The sequence below is a fragment of the Bolinopsis microptera genome, chromosome 10, assembly GCF_026151205.1.
Source record: "Bolinopsis microptera isolate Bmic1 chromosome 10, MBARI_Bmic_1.0, whole genome shotgun sequence".
Classification (NCBI taxonomy): Eukaryota; Metazoa; Ctenophora; class Tentaculata; order Lobata; family Bolinopsidae; genus Bolinopsis; species Bolinopsis microptera.
Window position 1 is genome coordinate 1,412,080 of NC_087081.1, and position 21,084 is coordinate 1,433,163.

General features: G+C 37.3%; 3 protein-coding genes across 3 annotated transcripts in view; all 3 read left to right on the forward strand.

Annotated features, from left to right (window-relative positions):
• The first annotated feature begins 1,283 nt into the window (after window positions 1–1,283).
• Window positions 1,284–2,103, forward strand: LOC134822203 (neuropeptide Y receptor type 5-like). Its single transcript, XM_063833114.1, has 2 exons — window positions 1,284–1,953; window positions 2,078–2,103. The coding sequence occupies exons 1-2, from the start codon at window positions 1,284–1,286 to the stop codon at window positions 2,101–2,103; spliced, it is 696 nt and encodes a 231-aa protein (XP_063689184.1).
• Window positions 2,104–12,022: 9,919 nt separating this feature from the next.
• LOC134822003 (uncharacterized) overlaps window positions 12,023–21,084 on the forward strand; it is a 68,901-nt gene continuing 59,839 nt past the window's right edge. The window contains exon 1 of the mRNA XM_063832837.1: window positions 12,023–12,035. The gene's annotated coding sequence lies outside the window, so the exon portion shown is untranslated. The remainder of the gene's footprint in view (window positions 12,036–21,084) is intronic.
• On the forward strand, window positions 12,334–17,532 carry LOC134821840 (uncharacterized). The gene is made up of 5 exons (XM_063832652.1): window positions 12,334–12,413; window positions 12,542–12,767; window positions 15,061–15,201; window positions 15,395–15,657; window positions 16,023–17,532. The coding sequence occupies exons 2-5, from the start codon at window positions 12,542–12,544 to the stop codon at window positions 16,947–16,949; spliced, it is 1,557 nt and encodes a 518-aa protein (XP_063688722.1). The 5' UTR covers window positions 12,334–12,413; the 3' UTR covers window positions 16,950–17,532.

A 21,084-nucleotide genomic window follows, 5' to 3' on the forward strand; every position in this document is an offset into this window, starting at 1 on the left:
AACAACAAATTTGTTTTGTTTTCGATGTATCGTTGACCGGAGGCCGGAGCAATGATAAAAACAATCGACAATTACTTTTTCCGACAAATCATAATCGAATAATCGTTTTCGTTGCATTATAATCTATGATCAACACTGATCATTTAAGAGCCAGTGTATATTAAATCTTCGTTTTGTGAAATTAATGTTGATTTTATTCGATCCATTACGATCCTGAATCCTCAAACATATAATGATCAATACTTAAACATTATCACTTCGAGATGGCAGGGCCTACTCTCATGCTGTCTATAGGTGATGATTATTGAATAATAGTTAAAACTTAAAATGTTATAAATTCAAGTTTTAAACGATTATGAATTATGATCGATATTTTTTAACCGTTTATCGCAGTTGTCAACGTTATCATATTCACGGTAGATTGATCCCAAACGTGTCATTATGCAAATACAAGGTATTGTCGAATTTTAATTTCAGCTGACCTTTCTACCCACCTTAATAATTCAACTGCAGATATCATTATTAGTAAAAGCTATCATGGCTGGAACATATGATGTAAGTTCATTCATGCAGGAGCCATGTCTGTATAGCATCAGGTGACGTCATCCTCATTCCTCACTGATAATTTTATATTATTTGAATAAGATATTAGTATACACTGTACAGAAAACTCCGAATTACCCCCAAAAATAATATGCTGGGGGTACGCTTATCATTTCTAATAATTGTAGTTATTGCTCCTTCATATACCTAATTAGAAGAGAAACACCTCCCTTTATAGGACGTGACAAGAGTTAGGACTCCTGATTGCAGATCGGACTACATTGCATCAATTCCTTCTGTAACGTCCTCATTAAATGTAATAGATTTGTAGAGTTGTAAATAGTTTGAAATATATCTTTATCAAAACTTTCGAAACACCTCTTTCTGAAGTCGCCCTATATCATCCATATGCCGGGAATAAGTCTGTAAATAATGTTTATCTTAAAAGTGAAACAAGGTTCAGTATATCGACTGGAACATATTCTCCTCTACAATATACTCTGAACTCCGCGGGTCTTGGTTCACTGTTAACCAAAGCAGATTTTAACTTCAACCCTGATCGTAGATTCGTGGATTAAAATCTTTTGGATCTCTCTAGGTTCAACATGAGACCACATCGATATTTTCTGCATCTGTAAATGTTGTTTATTCGACCTAATTACGACTGACTATCATTACTCGATTATTACTAATCTAACTCTATTTCTCAGACAATGTTAACGCACTCCATCCATGGAAACATGTCCATATTTGGTATGAAGAGTGACGTCATCAGGCACACCTGGATCCTCTACTATCTCCTCGTTATTTTCTTCTCCTTCATCGGAGACATGACCATTTTGATAGCCTCCATAAAGTACAAAGCATTCAGACTACACAACTTTATCATAGCCGTGATGCAGCACATTGCGGTATGTGACATGGCTGTGTGCACCTTTTGGGTGTTCCCCAGACTTATTTCACTGATAGCTGATCAATGGGTGCTGGGGGAACAGTTCTGTCAGATTCAGCCTTACATGATGTATTACTTTGGAACAGCTTGCCTGCTCCTGACATGTGCTATGGCAGTTAGCAAGCTGAGTATTCTAAAGTTCCCAATAAGGTCCAGATACCTCACACCAGAGAAGTCCCACCAAGTATGCGCGGTGGTCTGGGCGGTATCTTGGAATGTCCCCATCACATTCCTAGATGGTGTGGACGTGTGTTTCGACCTGAGGACCTACTCCTGTGATTTCATCTCCCCGAACACCACATCCTCTCTGCTCATATCAACCGTACTGAACCTGGTCATACCTAATGTTCTGGTTGTAACATCAACAAGCCTGATTGTGATGCATCTACTCAAAGCTAGAAGAGCTGCTCGACGGAGTAATGGTAAAGAAAGGTGGCAAGGACTCATCACTACCATTGGTACAGCTGTGTTGTACACAGTTTCCGTCGTGCCATTAACAATTTACTGCTTCGTAATGTCTTTTGCAGTAACCAGTGAACCAGGTCTCAATCGAATAAGCTTCTTTCATTATCACTTTTACAGATTCGCAACAGCAATTATCTTGCTGAATATTTTGGCCAACTTTTTCATTCACAGTCTGACTGTTTTAAGTTTTAGAAAATTCCTTTGGTCGGGGATTAAACAAATTGAATCTCTTGTTTTTGGAACCTGTGAAGAAAACCTTACACACGTATAGGTTGGGTTTGTCTTCTTTATGCTTTTACCTTATTCCAGCTTTTATTTGTTAATTTCAAGATATTAATATGCATTATATTATTACAAAGGAAGGTGCAACTAGTAAAATAAGTTATCAAATGTGAATGTTAACACAGTAACAGGCTTTTGGAATATTGTTAATATGGATAATCGCTGAAAAACATATTGCATCCGGAGTAAATGATTCATCGCTTATTGATAAAGACTTTGTCGCTGAGGATTGATTTTAAATTTATACTTATAGCTGAAGATGAAATTTGTAGCGGCGAACAGAATTCCAACTCGGGAACTGGTAATAATAAGTCAGATCTGGTTTAAAAGTTGAGACCATCAACAGCGACAGCTCTTACATCGAGTCGATTAAAGAGCATGTCTAATTCCATAATCTACTATCTTTACTGTATTACGGAAATGTGATCTCGAGTTGGAATTGAGTGCGTTACCTGTACGGAATTCCTAACGCACAAAATTCTTAATTTAGGAATGATTAGCACGGCTTGTTCAACAAAAAAGGATTTTATAGCATGAGACGGTTAGATAACTTCTGAAGAACTTGTCAACATTTTACGATTTTAGGTTTTGTAGTTTGTATGACATTTAATATTGCAGAGTGTTAAATTAATTCAACCCTTACGAAGGCTACCTGACATTTATACTGAATCATGAAAACCGGTCAAAAATCATAATTCAACAAAAACTGTCATTAACCAGTCACTTATAAAAGTGTAACAGGATCATTTGGATAGATTTTGTCAGGGCAGTTTTTAAAGTTTCGTAGCAATAAGTATATCATTATATGTTTGTAATGCGGTGCAGTTAAATTTGTTCCCTTCAAAAAAAAACGGAGAACATTTTGATTGAAAACGGATCAGCTCCATTTATTCTAATACAAATGTTTGCGAAAAGACAAATAAATGATTGAGCTGGAGTCAGAAGATAATAATTTAATACTTACTTACAAGTAAGTAAGTATTAAGTCTTAGAATTTTGATCAAATTATAAAGGTCAAGGTTTATTATTAAAGATCAGTAGGCTGTAGGATAGCCCTAAATACTGATACTCTATAATCGGCATGCCAAGTTTTCCGGCCAAATGTTTCCTCTTTTATTCTTTAGTTTTGAGTAGAATCAGTAATTTATAAGGTTTTAAAGATTTTTGTTCATTCCTTGAATGTACAAACATGCTTCTAAATGATAATACTTATCACTTGTCCGGACAACTTGCAGTTGATGAAGCAATAAAGGATAATATTTAATTATCATATGGTAAATATATATGTTAAATAATTAAATATCGAGTTATGGCATAATGTTACGATTCAGATTACAATCTGCTTTCTCAAACTACGTTGTTGATGATTCTCTGCAGTTCGTCTTTGAAGATAATAATTATTAAATGTGTTGTTTGGGCCGTCGAGTTATGGCATAATATTATTAATCAGATTATATCATTAATGGATTTTACTTGGATAATTAATGTACTTTCTGTTTCCTCAAATTACGTTGGTGATGATTCTTTGCAGTTATTTTTTTCACGAATCTAACTCAAATCATCTTCATCCAAGAAAATACAATTATCTCATCACTGATATGATACGATGATGTGATAATTCAACGAAATAGCTACCTCATGATCTAGAATCAAACACCGCGGACCCTTCCATTTCCACTCCCTGATTCCTCCTCCTCCACTTCCTGATTCCTCCTCCTCCACTTTCTGATTCCTCCTCCTCAACTTCCTGATTCCTCCTCCTCCACTCCCTGATTCCTCCTCCTCCAATCCCTGATTCCTCCTCCTCCACTCCCTGATTCCTCCTCCTCCACTGATTATTCGTTCTAAAAAAATGAGGGAATGTCCTAAATTTTTCCCCGTTAAACCTAGGCCATAGGATCAGCTGATAATTAGTGATAAGTCGAAAGATTGCAAATCTGCACTTGCACTGAATTAGCTTCGGGTCTAGTGCTATATATAATTAAATATCATGACCATTTTAATACCGATTCTGCAGACCTCATTGTTATATTTGATAAATGGCGATGGTCGATGATTCTTGCACCATCTTTTGCACCATCTTTTGGTTTAATAATACGTAATGTTTATTTCGATTTAAGTTATTCAGTTAATCTGATCAATAATCGCATAACTGCATGGTATTAAGAATAGTCAATTTGAACTGTCCTGAAAGTAATATTACGAAGATAGAGAAGCTGGAAGATTAAGGTGATTAAGGTTATTTTAAAATAACCGCTCGTGCAGTGTGCTAAATCACGTCGGCGTTATTTTCATAATAATCCCTCGTGCTACGCACTCAAAATTATTATAAACTTTTAAACTTTAAACAAAAAATAGGCTCGGAGGATATTCTACAGTCGGATTGGAGGTTGGTTTCCATGGTTTCCATATTACAGAGTCAAACTTTGCAAGGAAACCTTGTGGTTATCCTCTAATTATCCTAATTCAGTAATAGATCACCTGAGTCGGGTAATTGATCATTTTCAATAGGATATTAAATCTTCACACTATTCATTTTTTAAATGATGGTCACGACTGATACCAGCATGGAAATCGAATATTTAACTTTGTCAAATAAATACAAATTAATTCATAAAATCACAAAGCATTCAACCGATCTTTCACGGTTAAAGGGAGCTACCGATGTCAAAATCAGCACTAAATCTTCTCAGCACTAAATCTTCTCGGCAATAAATCTTCTCAGCACTAAATCTGATTCGAGAGATTAAAGACTTAGGGGCCATCTACTTAGGACGTCCGGCAAATAGGGAATGGGTGGTTTTGGAATTTCGGACAAATCCGGACAGGGGGAGGGGGGTGGTTTCTGAAAATCCGGACGTCCGGAAATTTTGGCAGAATTATAAATGAAAAAGTCCCATTATTATTTCAACTCTTTAACACTAATAACTGTAAGTTTAGATCCCTGTATTTTGAACGAGTACTTAAATATACTTACATGTAATTGTAACTGTGCTAAACTTGTTCGACACTAAATGCTGAAATGCATTATTATCTATTTTAAGAAACTACACATTTTATTAACAATGAATTTAAGTTGGTTTTATTTGTACTCTAAAGTAGCTGGAAATCCGGACGTCCGGGGGAGGGGTGTGGTTTTTAAAATTCGGACAAACCCGGATAGGGGGAGGGGGGTGGTCTGAAAATCTGCGATTTTGGCGGACATCTTAAGTAGATGGCCCCTTAAAGAGTTCGAAATCCACAAATTATTGCTGTAATCTGGCCCACTTAGCAAGTCTGCGATTTATGCAACTAATTTCTCGAGCTGTAAATTGTTTGCCACGATCCCTCTAAAGTAGGACCTGAAGTCGACCATATACTTATTTGTGCATGCACCAATTAGATTATCCACGATAATCGGTCTTCATTCAAACAAATTATCGAAACCTTACAAGGCCGAGGTCTAATCAGGTTTGTCGCTGCTCAGCTGTACGGTTGCAAAAACGACCTCTCCGTCATCAGACCATAGAGGCCCCAAATTCTGACCAAGAGTAATTCCAGCTTTCTTGTATCCGAGCTCTAACAATATCCCGCAGCTCCATAAACTTATAAACATCCATCAAATTTAGAAATAATGCATTATTTAATGTATATAGCTTCCCAATTATACACCATAGCTTCCTAGTTTTGTATTAACTTCCAAATGATTTCCTCAGCTTAATCATTCCGTCTCGACAGTGGGGTGTGTTAAATACCAGTTTAGCTGAGGTATCCTTATTGAGTCATGAACCTCTTTTATCCTACGTAGGGAATAAATCATCAGCTGATATTGATAAGGGTTTAGATGATTAATTAAGATTTAAGTTGTTTAAGATTTACAATATTAAACAACAGTCGATTAAAATGTGTCTACCTTCTATTCAGTACAATGTCATCCATTAAGAAGACCCCAAAGCAGATTAATCCATAGTGACCTAAATAACAGTCCTCCTCTTCCCTTGCTTGACCTATTCTTCACAAATACGACAAATAGAAACAAATAAAAAAACCAGAGACTAGTATATAATGTTAAATGTAGAGTATCTTGACTGCGAATAAAACTAAAAATACTTCTCCCACAAACAGCGAATGATCACAATTTAGTCAAATATACAAAGATCTTCATAGCATTTGTAATTGTTGAGTTCTGAGGGTCAGAAAACTATGGGTGCGACCTAGATCAGTGATCAACAATCAATATGCCGGCAATTATATACGCTAATCTAACTGCGTATTATGCGATTACACTATTAATTGGAAATTGATACAATAATCGCACGAGGCGAAGCCGAGTTCGATTATTGCAGTTATTTCACGAGGCGCAGCCGAGTGCAATAACTGGTGTAATCGTATTATACATGCAGTTAGATTCGCGTATAACTCCACGCCTCTGATGTTATAACCAGTGTAATTAGTTTATAATCGCACCTACTTTGTTGTAATACAGGGTGGGCCTCAAAAGTCTACCCATTTTTATCTCTTAAAATTGTAACAGCTCGCTGAGATCTCACTAATTATTTTATTTCAGAATGGAAAAGCGCCATAACTTACGTTCTGATTAATATTTTTGATTCAAATTTTTAGAGAATGTCAATCTTAATTAGACACAACTTCGTGCTAAGTTTTGTGTGAGTCTGAGCTTGTCTGACAAAGTTAGCTCCTGAGTGTGCTAGCTTTAATTTCTCATCCAGAACTGTTTACATTGGTTAATAGAAACCACCAAAAAAAATCCTTGGTAAAAAAATTAAAAAACCACCGATTTATTTATGTTTTACCAATTCTATTGACCATGATACATCGCACATTCCATGTGAGAAGAACGATATGGACACGTTCATTGAAGTTTGAGGATATTGGTAAATTTCTAAAATAGCGTTTTCAACGATAGTGGCTTAATTTTAGCATCTATTAATCTAGCGTGTTCATAAGTTCTGAACATTAGCCACGTGACCCATACTCCCATATGCACTGCTCAGAAATAAAATGTATTGCTTTTAGGCACTATAATGTAAAAAATGTCACATTTTTGTGACATTGTTTACCATAGCTGCCCAATTATCATTCCTTGGTCTGAAATATAGTAGATTAGGTCAATCTAACAATTATGATACAACATTGGTTAAAAGGCACGGATCGAACGGCTTTAAGGCAATATTTCGTAAACTTTGTCACACTCAGAATACGAGACCTCTTTTCTACTGTGAGGTGTCCTCAAAACCCTTTCAACTCATTATTTGATGGTTCTTCTGCCAATCATAGCCCTAAAATATGTTGTTTTGAAAAGTTAGCTAATACATGCACTTGGTTATTGGGAAATGATGTAAATTCTGTCACATTATATGGAATTTGAAATTCTGGGTGAATTTCCGAAATCATTTATATCTGATTTTGGTTTGGAAGGCGGGAAAACTCTATATAAGGACGATACACGGATACAGTTGATTCAAGTATAGGGCAGTTGATGTAAACATCGTCACACAATTATACGACATCGTAAATAGGTTACATTTTGCGGGGAAAATCTATATAAGGACGATACACGGATACAGTTTATTCAAGTATAGGGCAGTTGTTGTAAACATCGTCACAAAATGATACGACATCGTAAATAGGTTACATTTTGCGGGAAAACTCTATATAAGGACGATACACGCGGATACAGTTGATTCAAGTATAGGGCAGTTGATGTAAACATCGTCACAAAATGGTACGACATCGTAAATAAGTTAAATTTTGCGGGAAAACTCTATATAAGGACGATACACGGATACAGTTGATTCAAGTATAGGGCAGTTGATGTAAACATCGTCACAAAATGATAAGACATCATAAATAGGTTAAATTTGGAAACAATGATTATAGAATGAAATAGTCTGTGATTAACATATTACATACATTATAAAATGGGCAGGGGTTTTTATATTTCCTGTACCTCTGTATTAATCATTTCGGACTGTAATTAGGACTGTTCACGTGAAAGAAATTGTATCTAAATTTTACAATGACGTACTCGTATGTGACGAAATTTACATTTCTTGACCCTATTTTGAAGAACCATACCTCGGTTAGAATTCAATGTTCTTCCAGGAATTATTGGTTGGTTATTGTTCAGCAAATTAGAACTCAAGTTTAACAATGCTGAGTTTAATTTTACTAAGTTATTGAAATGTGACGAAATTCACTTTTCCTGCCCCAACAGTATAGTTTCAATGTGATGAAAAATTGGCATGGGTTTCTACATTTCTTGTATAAATCCATTCCGACTATAATAAGGACTATTGGTAGGAAATAAAATCTATCTAAATTTTAAAATTACGTATGTGACGAAATTTACATTTCTTGCCCCTATTTTAAAGAACCATACCTCAGTTAAAATTCAATTTTCTTCCAGGAATTATTGGTTGGTTATTTTTCAGCAAATCAGAACCCAAGTTTAACAATGCTGAGTTTGATATCACTAATTTACCGAAATGTGACGAAATTTACTTTTCCTGCCCCAATGTGATGAAAAATGGGCATGGGTTTCTATATTTCCTGTATAAATCCATTCTAGCTATAACTCTATAATAAGGGCAGTTGATATGAAAGAAAATCTATCTAACTAATGCTATGGCTGATGTGACGAAATTTACATTTCTTGCCCCTATTTTGAAGAATCATACCTCAATTAGTATATAATGTTACTTTATCACCATCACTATGTCGATAAATTAGTTATTTTGCCAACACGGAGCAAATAAAGTTATAATATTTTTTTTTGTGACGAAATTTACAAATTTTTACCCTGTTCAGGTGTTGAAATTTTGCCAATGTTAACATATCACTGCCATATAATAATTTATATGACCGGCGTATGGTTGAAATATTGTTAATTGATCCATAGTACGTAATATAGGGTGTTTAAGTTGGTATACTAATATTTACTCAATTTCACACATGTTGAGAAATCATACAAATTTATGTGACTAAATTTACCTATTTCTGCCTTCTGTATTTGTATTTGCCTATAACAATGAAATATGTGAACAATTCCAAACACATTCAGCTCACAAAATAATGCTAGACTATTCGGCATTTCTTGTCAGGATGTCATAAACATCCCTCATATAAATTTCTTAAATGTGTGACGGAGTTTACATGGTGCTACCATTTAACGAAAAAAGTCGCTAAATATGTAGATAATAGTCATATGCAACTATCCTATAAATTTGAAATTCGAAAATTTGGTCAAACACGGCAACAAGGGGTCCATATAAACTCTGTCACGTTTTAATAGTGTGACAAAGTTTACAACTCACTGCCGGCCGCATTTAAGCGATATCTTATCGTCTGATAAAGATATCGTTATGCGACAAAGTTTATCTAGAGGATGAAACGATTATCCTAACCATTGAGGGTTTATATAGTTTTATAGTGTGACACATTTTACATCATCGTGCCATTTAGTAGGGTCACTAATATTTACCAATATCCTCAAACTTCAATGAACGTGTCCATATAAACAAGCAGGAAGGATCATCTGTGATAGTCCTTATCAGTTAAAATATAGAGAGAATGGAATGTACGATGGATCCATGTGAATAGAATTGGTAAAACGTGAATAAATCGGTGGTTTTTGATTTTGTTACCCAGGATTTTTTTTGTGGTTTCTATTAACCAATGTTAACAGTTCTGGATGAGAAATTCAAGCTAGCTCACTCAGGGGCTAAATTGGTCAAATAAGCTCAGTGAAGCTCGCAATCACACAAAACTTGCCACAAATTTTTAGCTACTTGTATTGTTATTAACATTCTGTGAAATTTAGAAGCAAAAATATTTATCAGAACATAAGTTATGCCACTTTTTGTTTTACAAATAAACCGTGAGAAATTTGCCCTGCCTCATAAGCTCATACTGTGTTGTGTTAATGCAATGTAAGGATTGACTTATTCCAAACACAAGGAAAGATGTTGTCCTAAACTATAAATTTAAATTTATGCCCACTAATGTATTTCGTGCGACCATTGCACCAACGGTCGTCAAACTACCTCAGGTAGTTGATTTAAGTCAATACTTGAATCAGCACCTCACAGTAGTAAAATACTCAGTTTGAATTAGGTCCTCATTTTGTGAGGTGCTCTCTCTTAGTCTAAGCATCTGCCTGAGCCCTGATTTACAGCATCTTTCAGGGAATCAGTGCAATTAGTTTAGTAATCGTACCTAATAAGATTTCGGTGACTCTCAAAACAGTGCAATTAGTTTTGTAATCGCACCCCCTGGAAAAAAAATCTACCAAAAACCGGTGCAATTATGGAATTAATAAATGGCCGCCAAATAGGTCAAAAGTGGAGTTATATCAGTAAGGTGCCAGGTGGTCTGTGTACAAAATTGCTGGAAAAGATCGCTGGTGGAGATCTCCTGTCTGTTTAAAATAACCACCATAACAATAATTGGTGCGAGGAATAAAAAATGATCGTCTTTCAGCTAGTAATAAATGGTCTTCCCACGGTAAAAAATTATCCCCTTAGTTACTGAATAACAAAGGGTCACCTCAGAGCAACAAACGGCCGCTAATCGGGTGATTTTATCAACAGCAGCAATAGTAACGGTCCTATCAGGAAACAAATGATCTAAATAAATAGTAAATTATGGTTTTAGAATTTAAGTATTCTAAATTTGTAAAAAGTAGATCGAGGCGTGGCATATTTCGTTATAGCTCTATAGGAAATGAACCGGACCAAAGAAGAACCGCATGCCGGACTGCAGACAGGATTTCTGGTTAGCTAGGGTGGTCAATTACCACTGGTCATACGTCTTCATGATGAACAATATTTGCTTAATCTAGTTATTCTTTATTTTGTCGAATTTGTGGTACTGGTAGGAAGCCATTCTTTCTCTCCCAACATGAATGAGAGCATGACACGCGTGTTGCGAATATTAATAACGAATATTAATAACGGCACGCTCCTTATCACGCATACTGCAAATTAAGTCCTTTCAAGGTGCGATGTGGTAACGAATTCTCTTCTCACTTGCAACTTGCACCCTTTAGTTGTAATTTCGTACCTGTTTATATATCGAAAACTTAAATCTTTGGTATTATTAATTATACTGGTTGATTCGTGTCGGTGTAGTGTTAATGAGTCTCAAGACTTGATGTTTCTTTCGTTCAAATTTCTGATTGTTTCTGAATAGACTCAGTGAAGACAGATTCTAATCGAAATAAATAGCTGAATAACGTATCGAAATTTCTACGTGATATTCATATTCTGAAATAGTGTTAATTCAATAATCAATTATAAGTATAACGATCAAGATTCACAGAAAAAATTTGACGACGAAATTTATTTCAAACAAAATAGTTATCCACTGTAAAATATATATATTTTTTAATTAATTTTAAATTTCAAACTCGTTGACAACCAAAAATTTAAAAATCGTAATTTTGATGGTAGAAAAAGTTTAAACCAAAAAGGTTGTCTTTTCATAAAAATTTATTTGGCATTAGGAGAGGGACAATCCGAAAGGAAAATTCGCATTAAAATCAGTGGCAAAACGTGCATGTGTGCCGTAATCAAACGTGTCTATGTAAAATCCGGATTGGAGTATTATTTATGAGTTGCATTGTTGTAATGTATTCTGTGTAAAATTATCTTTATCCCGGTTGTTGCGACAAGTGAAAATGCTCTTATTAGGGAAAGGAGTTTACTCGACGTTTCAATGTAACTACATCGTATTCATGATCTCAAATTATTTGTTATATAGTAGTGTTGAAAGTATTAAAACAAATAATTTGAGATCATGAATACGATGTAGTTACATTGAAACGTCGAGTAAACTCCTTTCCCTAATAAGAGCATTTTCACTTGTCGCAACAACCGGGATAAAGATAATTTTACACAGAATACAATCATGTCTGTGCTTGCTCAATGCTCGCGCACGTGCATTATTATGATGTCATGTTGCTACGCAACGACGCAGTAACATTTTGCTGAAATAACGCTATTGTTATATCGTTAACTTTGCATTCCTCTGACGTTAATTATAAAAAATCTAAAGCTTAAATCAAAGTTTAAAAAATGCTATAATAGCTACATATCTTTTTTTCTGAAACCTTGCTAAAAACTGCAAGTTTTCTACTCTATTTGCAAGCTGAAATTGTTCACATCGAAGGGTCAGTTTTGGTAAACTTTTTGTGTTTTTATGCCGATTCCGGGGACATTTTGTAGAGTTAAAAATATAGTAATATTGCCGATTGTTATTATAATTAAAGATTAAGTAAACCAAAAATTTCTTTCCTAGATGTCCGACTCAGATCTTTTCGCGCGACTGGAATCTGCGGATGGAGATTCACCCTCGAACTCGCAAGAAGGAGATGAGTCGCGATCGATTCCAGACAGCGGCATCTCAATTAATGAAAAACCACAGCTTTATAAACAGCTTTATGATGAAGATGCGGACGTTAAACTGGACCGTGGCACGAAAGGAGGCAAGCGTCAAGTATATGATAGTAATGGGTGCATCATTGGTATGTTTTTCAATAACTATTTTTCATGACTATTTACCAATGAAAATATATATTTATGGTCATATACCCAGATCCCGATGGCACTGTCGCGGCACTCTCGTGGCACTTTCATTATGAAGGTATAATGATTGTCTTATGCTTTTGAAAGAACATGATTAAAAGTTGGCACTATGCCTCCATACTGCCATACTGCCGCCATAATGCCGCGACAGTGCCGCCATAGTGCCACGAGAGTGCCACGTGAGTGCCATGAGAGTGCCACGAGAGTGCCACGAGAGTGCCACGTGAGTGCCACGAGAGTGCCACGAGAGTGCCACGAGAGTGCCACGAGAGTGCCACGAGAGTGCCACGAGAGAACCACGAGAGTGCCACGAGAGTGCCACGAGAGAACCACGAGAGTGCCACGAGAGTGCCACGAGAGTGCCACGAGAGTGCCACGAGAGTGCCACGAGAGTGCCGTCGGCCGGATCGGGATTCGAATGTATGACAACATTTATATATTATACTCATTGGAAGGCAGATGCTCAGCTTCACGAAGCTGAAAGAGACTTGGTGTGTGAGTCAGTGCGAGGTATGGTGCAACCTCTTACCTCTTAGTAGAGCGGGAATTGGTTTCGGTGATTGGAAGAAGCCCTGGGAGAAGATGTCAGAAAAGGAGCAGCAGAGGGAGGTGTTGGATAGGGTTAAGGAGAACATCAGGAAGGAAAGAGAGGTGCAGTTGGGTACGTTGGAGATGCAGTCCAGGTGGGGTAATTGGAGAGAGTTGGTGACAAGGACTGACATGAGCTGGCACACGCTCTTCAAGTATGGGGACTCATTAATCGGTTTTCTGCTTAGTGCTGTGTATGGCACGCTTGTTACACCAGCTTTAGCATCCAAGTGGAGCGAGGATGAGGATGGGATGTGCAAGCTGTGTGGTGACAAGTTGGGAACTGTGCCGCATATCCTGGCTGGTTGTCCTGTGGCACTAAGTCAAGGGAGATACCGATGGCGCCACGATAAGGTGCTTAAACAAATAGCAGACCAGGTTAAATTCCATTGTGAGCGGAGAGTCAACAAGAGGAAGAGTTCTTGTGTCACTCGGAAAGCCATTGAGTTTGTCCCAGCAGGAGGGAGGTTTAAGGAGGTGAAGAGGTCGAAAGTCAGTGAGTTTGGGATTCTGAGTGGGGCCACTGATTGGATAGTATTAGCAGACCTGGATAAGCAGCTGAAATTCCCGTCGGATATAGCAACGACCAGATTAAGACCAGATTTGGTTCTTTTCTCGAAAGCTTCCAAGAGAGTAATCTGGTGGGAGCTTACAGTACCGTCGGAAGAGAGAATAGCTGCATCCCATGAGCTGAAGCTTGATCGGTATAACAGTCTACAAGCGGAAATACAAGCTAATGGGTGGTCATGTTTCAGCTTTGCTGTTGAGGTTGGTGCTAGAGGTGTGGTCGCAGCAAGTTTGGAGTGTGCATCAAGGAAGATTGGTCTGACTGGGAGAGCCCTCAAGAAGTTGGTCAGAGACTGTGGGAAGGATGCAGCCCATTGTTCAAGATGGATTTATCTGCTGTCTAGGAAAAGAGAGTGGGAGATGAGAGCTGTTTGAGCTTTATGACTTCACCTAACAGCCAGAGGTACCATAAGCTAACTCGTCGTAAATCGCGAGCTCTAGCAGGTATCCTCGGGTGATTGTCAGATCAGATGGTGGTCCAAGAGAGACTGCTGGGGCACCTGACAGAAAACCGTATCGCAATGAAAGCCCCGAAACGGTGTCAGGTTTGTGACTGAAGATTCTGATCAAGCTCAGGGTTGAGTCTACACAGTGTCGCCACTTGCCGATGCCATTTGATGCGAGAAGACACTGATGTAAGTGGGAAGTTATGTCTAAGAAACAGCGTGTGGTTCGGGTGCCGGTTGAACGCATGTAAAAGGGAGGGTATATCCGTATTTCGCTGCTAGTGATGCAGTCCTTGGCCCGGTAGCTAAGGCTTCCCCGTTTCTCGCTCATTTGTGCTCCGATGGGCTTGTGACCTCTGAGGGGGTCAAGTGCAGGATGAGGGACATGGCCGACCAGGAGAATGTTGTTTTTGGGAGATAGAGTAGGGTTGATTTGGTGTTGTGCCTTCGCAGTTTAACTGTATCTTTACTCTATCATGTTTAACTGTTTAAAGCCACAGGGAAAATATTGACAAAGCTGAAAAAATGATTATTATTATAACTTATTGATTAATTACATAATAGTGACAATTATGGTCACAGGTTTTTTAAAAATTAACAAGTTGAGGCAGTTATCCTTTTTCCATTTCAGGATCCAAACTTCCAAAACGATATCGAATGATGATGTTGATGTTCGCTTGTCTTGGAAATTTCGTAGTCATCATCTCCAGGCTTTATCCATCAGGGTTCTACCTGGATTTCATCTTGACAGAGGATTTGAGCACCACGCTAGGTAAGAATTTGCGAATGAACTCATTTATTCTACATTTAAAAAAACTTTTTAGCAAATTTTTAACGATGATATTTTGCATTTTTAGAACGCTACGTGAAATGTGAACGTGGATATCTTAAATCAAAATGCTTTAAGCATTTTCAATTATAACTAATAATATTGGTACAGCTGCTTCAAATATTTCTCATCGCAGGAACAATATCTATATCAATCATGTTAGTTACATCTGCAATGAGCCCTCTCGTCAACTATTGTCTTCCAAAATCCATCAAAAAATCCTCTCTGTCCATTCGGTGCCTTGTCCTGTGCTTTGTCAACGCTCTCTGTATAGCTCTGATGTCCTTGGTGGATGTAACCTTACAGCATGATCCTACTGGAAATACAGCCTTCGCGACTATATTTGTCCTAAGAGGAGTCCAGGGCATCGTTGTTGGCTTGCTTTACATTTTAGTCCAGGTATGAATACTAAATTACCAAAAACAAACTTATACATAATATATATCTTACGAGACATATTTATACTCGACAAAATTCCGGTGACCTAAATGATTTGATTTTGATTTTGGGAATGAAAATATAGGATTTTTTGCCGAAAACCAACTCATTTCGTACCTCAAGTTAAATCATGGTATTTGGGGATTTTTTCATTTCTTTATTTTACAAAAATAAAACTCAATATTTGGGGCTGGGTAAACGAAGGGCCTGTTGTGCTTATTTTTACAAAGATACAATACACGTATGACCGATTAAGTTAATGTTAAAACATTACAAATTTTTAACGATACGGAATGTAAATTGATAATGATGACGACAAATTTCAGGGTGAAATTGTGGATTTATACTTCAAGGACGACAACATGCCAATCATACTGATTAGCGCTTTCCTACAAATCGGAGCTATTCTCTCTGCCATCCTCAGTGCTGAGCTCTTCGTCTATGGAGGTTGGGTCTTTGTCGGTCTGGTCATAGCTTGCTTCAACTTTTTCCCCGTGATGCTTCTGCCAGCCGTGAGAACAGTGCACAATGATACAAATATCAAAAAAAATCACGGCCAAGGCGTTAAAAGGGAACTGTTAGCCCAAAATTCGGTTGAAAGTTGTATCATCTCGGAGAGAAGCAATCGATTTGAAACGGTTACAAGTAGGACCCGGAAGGTGGCATTCTACATTCCAGATTTGATGGTGTTCTTCAACAATCTGGTTTGTGACCTGATTGCATATGCCCTTCCAGCCAGAATCGTACTTTACAGTCAGATCCCTTTGAGCACCGCAGTGCCTTTGTTTCAAACTGGAAACCTGTGCTCACTTTTCGCTGCTTTAACCTTTAGTTACTTAGCAAGTAGGAATAAAAAGTTTGACGTTATTGGATTAATGACAATAGCAAATATCATGTATTATTTCGGTTCAATCGTGGCATTTGCTTCTACAACGACTACTATGCAGTTCTTAGATTTCCCCTATCAGTTGCTTATAGGCTTAGTCTTTATGGGGATAGGTGAAGCAGGCCATTTGAACCTCTGCATCTTAAGCAAGTTTGCCCTCTACGATAAGTGGAATATGAGAAAAACTGGCCTGGGTAAAAGATCTACCATATTAAACAACGTGGCACTTAGCTTGTCTTCTGCCGCAGGAACTGCCATATCTGGATACTCATTAACCGAGGAAAGTGAAATCCCTACTGTGTCAACTCTGATAGGACTTGGTGTTTGCCTCACTGCCGTATCTTTGTTCTGTAAGCATGTGAAGTAGACTATGGTGTCTAGTACATTGAGTTGAGGCACCGGAGAAGTGAAAGATGTGTTGAGTAAAGATGAATTTGACAGTACAGTCGAAGTCAGAAGAGATATGGAACTTTGATGAGGTATCAGAGAACGACGAAGATGAAGCTGTCCACAAAAACAATTATCAGCATTTTGGATGTAGTAGTGTTTCTTTGCTGTTAACGTTTTGTTTCGAATATTATAACTACTTCTTGTAACAAAATGATTCACGGAGTTTAATTTGGATTTCATGAAAACTTAAAGTTCACGAAAAGCTTGAATTACATTATAACCTTAAAATTCTAACGCGAAAATTCTATTCTACCCAGAGTCTGCACATGAGTGATACATATTAATTAATTGTTATTTGCTAAACTAATATATCACACCATTAGTAACTGAAACAAGAATTTACCACACAGATATCCGCGATCTTTAACCAAACAGAAAGGGAAGCAGCTTTGTCAATCCTGGATTTACGGTGATTTCGAAATCTCTCAACGCGCGTGCGGGCTTTCAGATCATGTGATCTCTCTGACCAAAACTTTATGATATCTGACCAAATAATATGTCCTCGCTGCTTGCAGTATTCACTATTTATGCTCATCATTGTCATCCCTCTGTCTCACTATAACAGAAATCCAGACATATATGTAAATAAATAACCTATTTCAATTTGTGTCTTAGCAATTTAGCAAAATCGTCAAAATTTGTAATGATCAAACCGGAACACTTTTAGTTACTTTGAGGTGCTGTTTGTTTTTTTCATCCACTAAATCCTTACTCAGTTTTATCATAAGTTGCTCGAAAATCCGCGGGTTAATGTTTTTAGCGATCAGATGAAGATATGTCCTGCCTGTAGTCCCACAGTTAAAGTAAATGTACTTGAGTTTGCTGTCGCCCTTAAGAAAGCAACTTTGTATAAATCGCTGGTATCCACCGTCTACAAAGCAGTGGGTGGAGACGGAGAAGAAGAGGGAGAAAGTGTTGGAGAAGATGCAAAGGACGAGAGCGAACCAGAATATGAGAAAGAGATATTGGTTCATGACGTTTGGAGCCAGCACACACATTCCTTGCTCCTCTTCCATGCCTGAAAGGATTCACGATGACATCTATTTATTTTAATGTCAGAATCAAATGCCAGGAAAAATGTAACTAAAAGTCTTAATATCAGTTTGGATTATTTTAAACCGAAATGCTTTATAAAATATTACTATTCTCAACTCATCGGATCACAAATTCAAACATTTTCCGTCCTCACCTGAAGGGCCCCATCTTTTGATTTCACATGCCACCATTTTTGGGAACAGCCGGTCCCGTACAAAACTAGTGTAGTTGGAATTCTGCAATATATTCGACCTTTATAATCGCAAGTGATATTGAGGTTGTTATTTCTGAAGCGAGTTTCCAAAATTTGAAACACCATTAATAGATACTAACCGCACCATTACTCGGACTAAAAACTATAAGAATGACCATCACCTTGTCTAGGGAAGCAAACCATTCGGTCCCGTATGTGAGATAGCTTCCTGATTCGAACATAGTATGAGTGAAGTACATTGTCGCCAGGCTCACTGAAATAGTGTTTAAAATTACCAGATTGTCACCATGGCCGGTTCCGTGAACTCGTTGTGATAATTTTTCTACATCGATTTTTGCAACGTTTAATCATATTTTGGTATAACAAAGCGACTCACCACCGAGGTAGAAAATCTTTGTGAGGAAAATTAGAAAAAACATCCGGTGACTTTGTGTAACTTTAGCGTACGTTGTTTTCTCTTGAATGAAAATGTTAAGTTTGATAGCCAACCACCGAGATACTTTGTTTATTTGATCTTTAGTAACTTCGTCACCGTCAATCTGAAATTTGTATATGAAGACACTGTAAGTATTATGATAGATCAGCACGAATTACCTGCAGTGGATGTGGAATGTGGTGAGGTGAGGTGAAACATATAATCTCAACACCTCACATGTTTCTAGCGGAAAAGCTGCGGCCTATCCTTGTTATAAAATACGGTCTTTTATGGGGATAACATGGGGCCTTTTAATCCTATCAATATCTGAATATTGTTGCGGACTAATGAACAATACGGTGCCCTTAACAGTTAACTTGGTCGGGAATCATACTGCACAGAGAGATTGATAATTCTATCCCTTCTTCATTCTTTAGTGATTATCGAATGATCAACAACTAATTTAAAATCGTATATTTTATAATATTGGTTGTTTCAATTTGATAATTTTGTGTGATTAGGTCATTCGACCACCGTTAGTATTAATAACTTTAAAGGTTATCTGAAAAGAAACATATTTCATAAGGGTCTTAAAAATATGATTCAGACAGGTAGGTTTTACAAATGTGCGGCACTGAGGCATACTGAGCTGGGTAGTACGTAAAAGCATGTCATTATGTATCACGATTCACGATGAATATTTGTCCTAAATTAATTTCAAGAATCTTAATCATGATGTCACTTTCATAATTGATAATCGTACCCTTCTAATACCCTTTGCACGCGTGCAAATGATTCACAGCTTCAAAAAAGTACTAAACATCATTATGCAGAAATATTTAGGATGGGCGCTAATTACTTTTTGAATAACTTTGCAGTAGTACAGTATGACACTTACAGGAAGTCTGGACGTGTCAGGCACGGTCTCATGAAAAACCTAACTTTAAAACCTAACTTTACCACATGTGTTAAAATATTATATTGAGGCCCTGAATGAATCGTAATCATCGATAATCTTATCTGCGCTATAGAATTAGATAGGTAACAATTAATGATAACCTGAACACTGATTAATAATTATCCAAGTCATCAATTTTTTGACCGAGAACGGTGCCATGAAAATACAGCAAAATATCTCATTAATATCACCTACAGGATTATGAAGCATGGCTAGAATAGGTTTCAGTTCGTTTACTCCAAGTTGTTTGTACACAATGTAAGGAGCAATGAAGGCTATTGAAATGACCCAGAAGTAGAACGGAACCCATTGGTACCACGTGTGGTGAACCCTGAAAGAAAATTATTTCAGACAATGTTTTGATCAATTTTCCTAAACTTCCACAGTTGTAAAAACCCTCTAAAACCCCCCAAACGACATAATGATAAAGTATGAAGCAGCTAATATAAGCACCTGGTTATAATAACATTAGTTACTTAGTGTAGTGATACCTGGTGGGAGCTAAGTATTCGTCAGCAGGGGGACACACAATCCGTCCTCCAGTTACAAGTCTCCGGGTCAGACAGGGTGGAGCGTTCTCCGGTATCAAACCTGTAGTGTTTATAGTGACCTAGTTGGTAACCTACCTTACTCGGGAATATTATAACCGGGATAAAGTGGTGGGTTTTGGAAGATTCCGCCATATTTTTCCCGGTCAAAAATTTTACCAGTCATAAAAAAACCCGCCGACTCAGATTATGGGGTTCCAAGGGGGTGGTGATCATCATATTTTACCTGAAGTCTCATATGTGCTAGAGAAGACTTTTGAAGCAGTGGATGGAGGGCTGTAACTTTATTGGCGGTTGCTACCATAATTTCGTTATAAAAATCACAATTTGGTTATAGAAATCAGATTTCAGGGTGGACCGTGATTCTCACTTCTCTTGCCCATGAATCAGTGAATCGTAGAGATAAGAAGAAAACAATTTATATGTTATAGAAGAAAACAAAAATAATAATAATATATAATATATATTATAGTAATAATGTCTCTAAAGATTGATCGCTTCTCGTGTGCAGTGTGTAGACTAAAGAAAGAGGTAGTTTTTCCCGTTAAAGTAACTTGTGGCCACATCCCGCTAGAAGTGAGTAACCTGTGCCACTATTTCATGGTCAACGGTGGATTGATTACTGGAGCAGTTGAAGATGCAATTGCAAAGCCAAGACGTTCCCAAATACCAAGCGGTATGGTAACCTAGTTGGTAACCTAGTAACCAAGTAACCTAGTAACCAAGTAACCAAGTAACCTAGTAACCAAGTAACCAAGTAACCAAGTAACCAAGTAACCAAGTAACCAAGTAACCAAGTAACCAAGTAACCAAGTAACCTAGTAACCAAGTAACCAAGTAACCAAGTAACCAAGTAACCAAGTAACCAAGTAACCTAGTAAC

What these genes read in the sequence shown, in the direction of transcription:
- LOC134822203 (XM_063833114.1), top strand. Translation starts at nt 1,284, where the DNA reads ATGTCCATATTTGGTATGAAGAGTGACGTCATCAGGCACACCTGGATC. An exon ending in AGGACTCATCACTACCATTG is followed by an intron (nt 1,954 to 2,077) that starts GTACAGCTGTGT and finishes TCACTTTTACAG; the next exon opens with ATTCGCAACAGCAATTATCT.
- LOC134821840 (XM_063832652.1), top strand. Translation starts at nt 12,542, where the DNA reads ATGTCCGACTCAGATCTTTTCGCGCGACTGGAATCTGCGGATGGAGAT. An exon ending in TAGTAATGGGTGCATCATTG is followed by an intron (nt 12,768 to 15,060) that starts GTATGTTTTTCA and finishes TTTCCATTTCAG; the next exon opens with GATCCAAACTTCCAAAACGA. An exon ending in TGCTTTACATTTTAGTCCAG is followed by an intron (nt 15,658 to 16,022) that starts GTATGAATACTA and finishes GACAAATTTCAG; the next exon opens with GGTGAAATTGTGGATTTATA.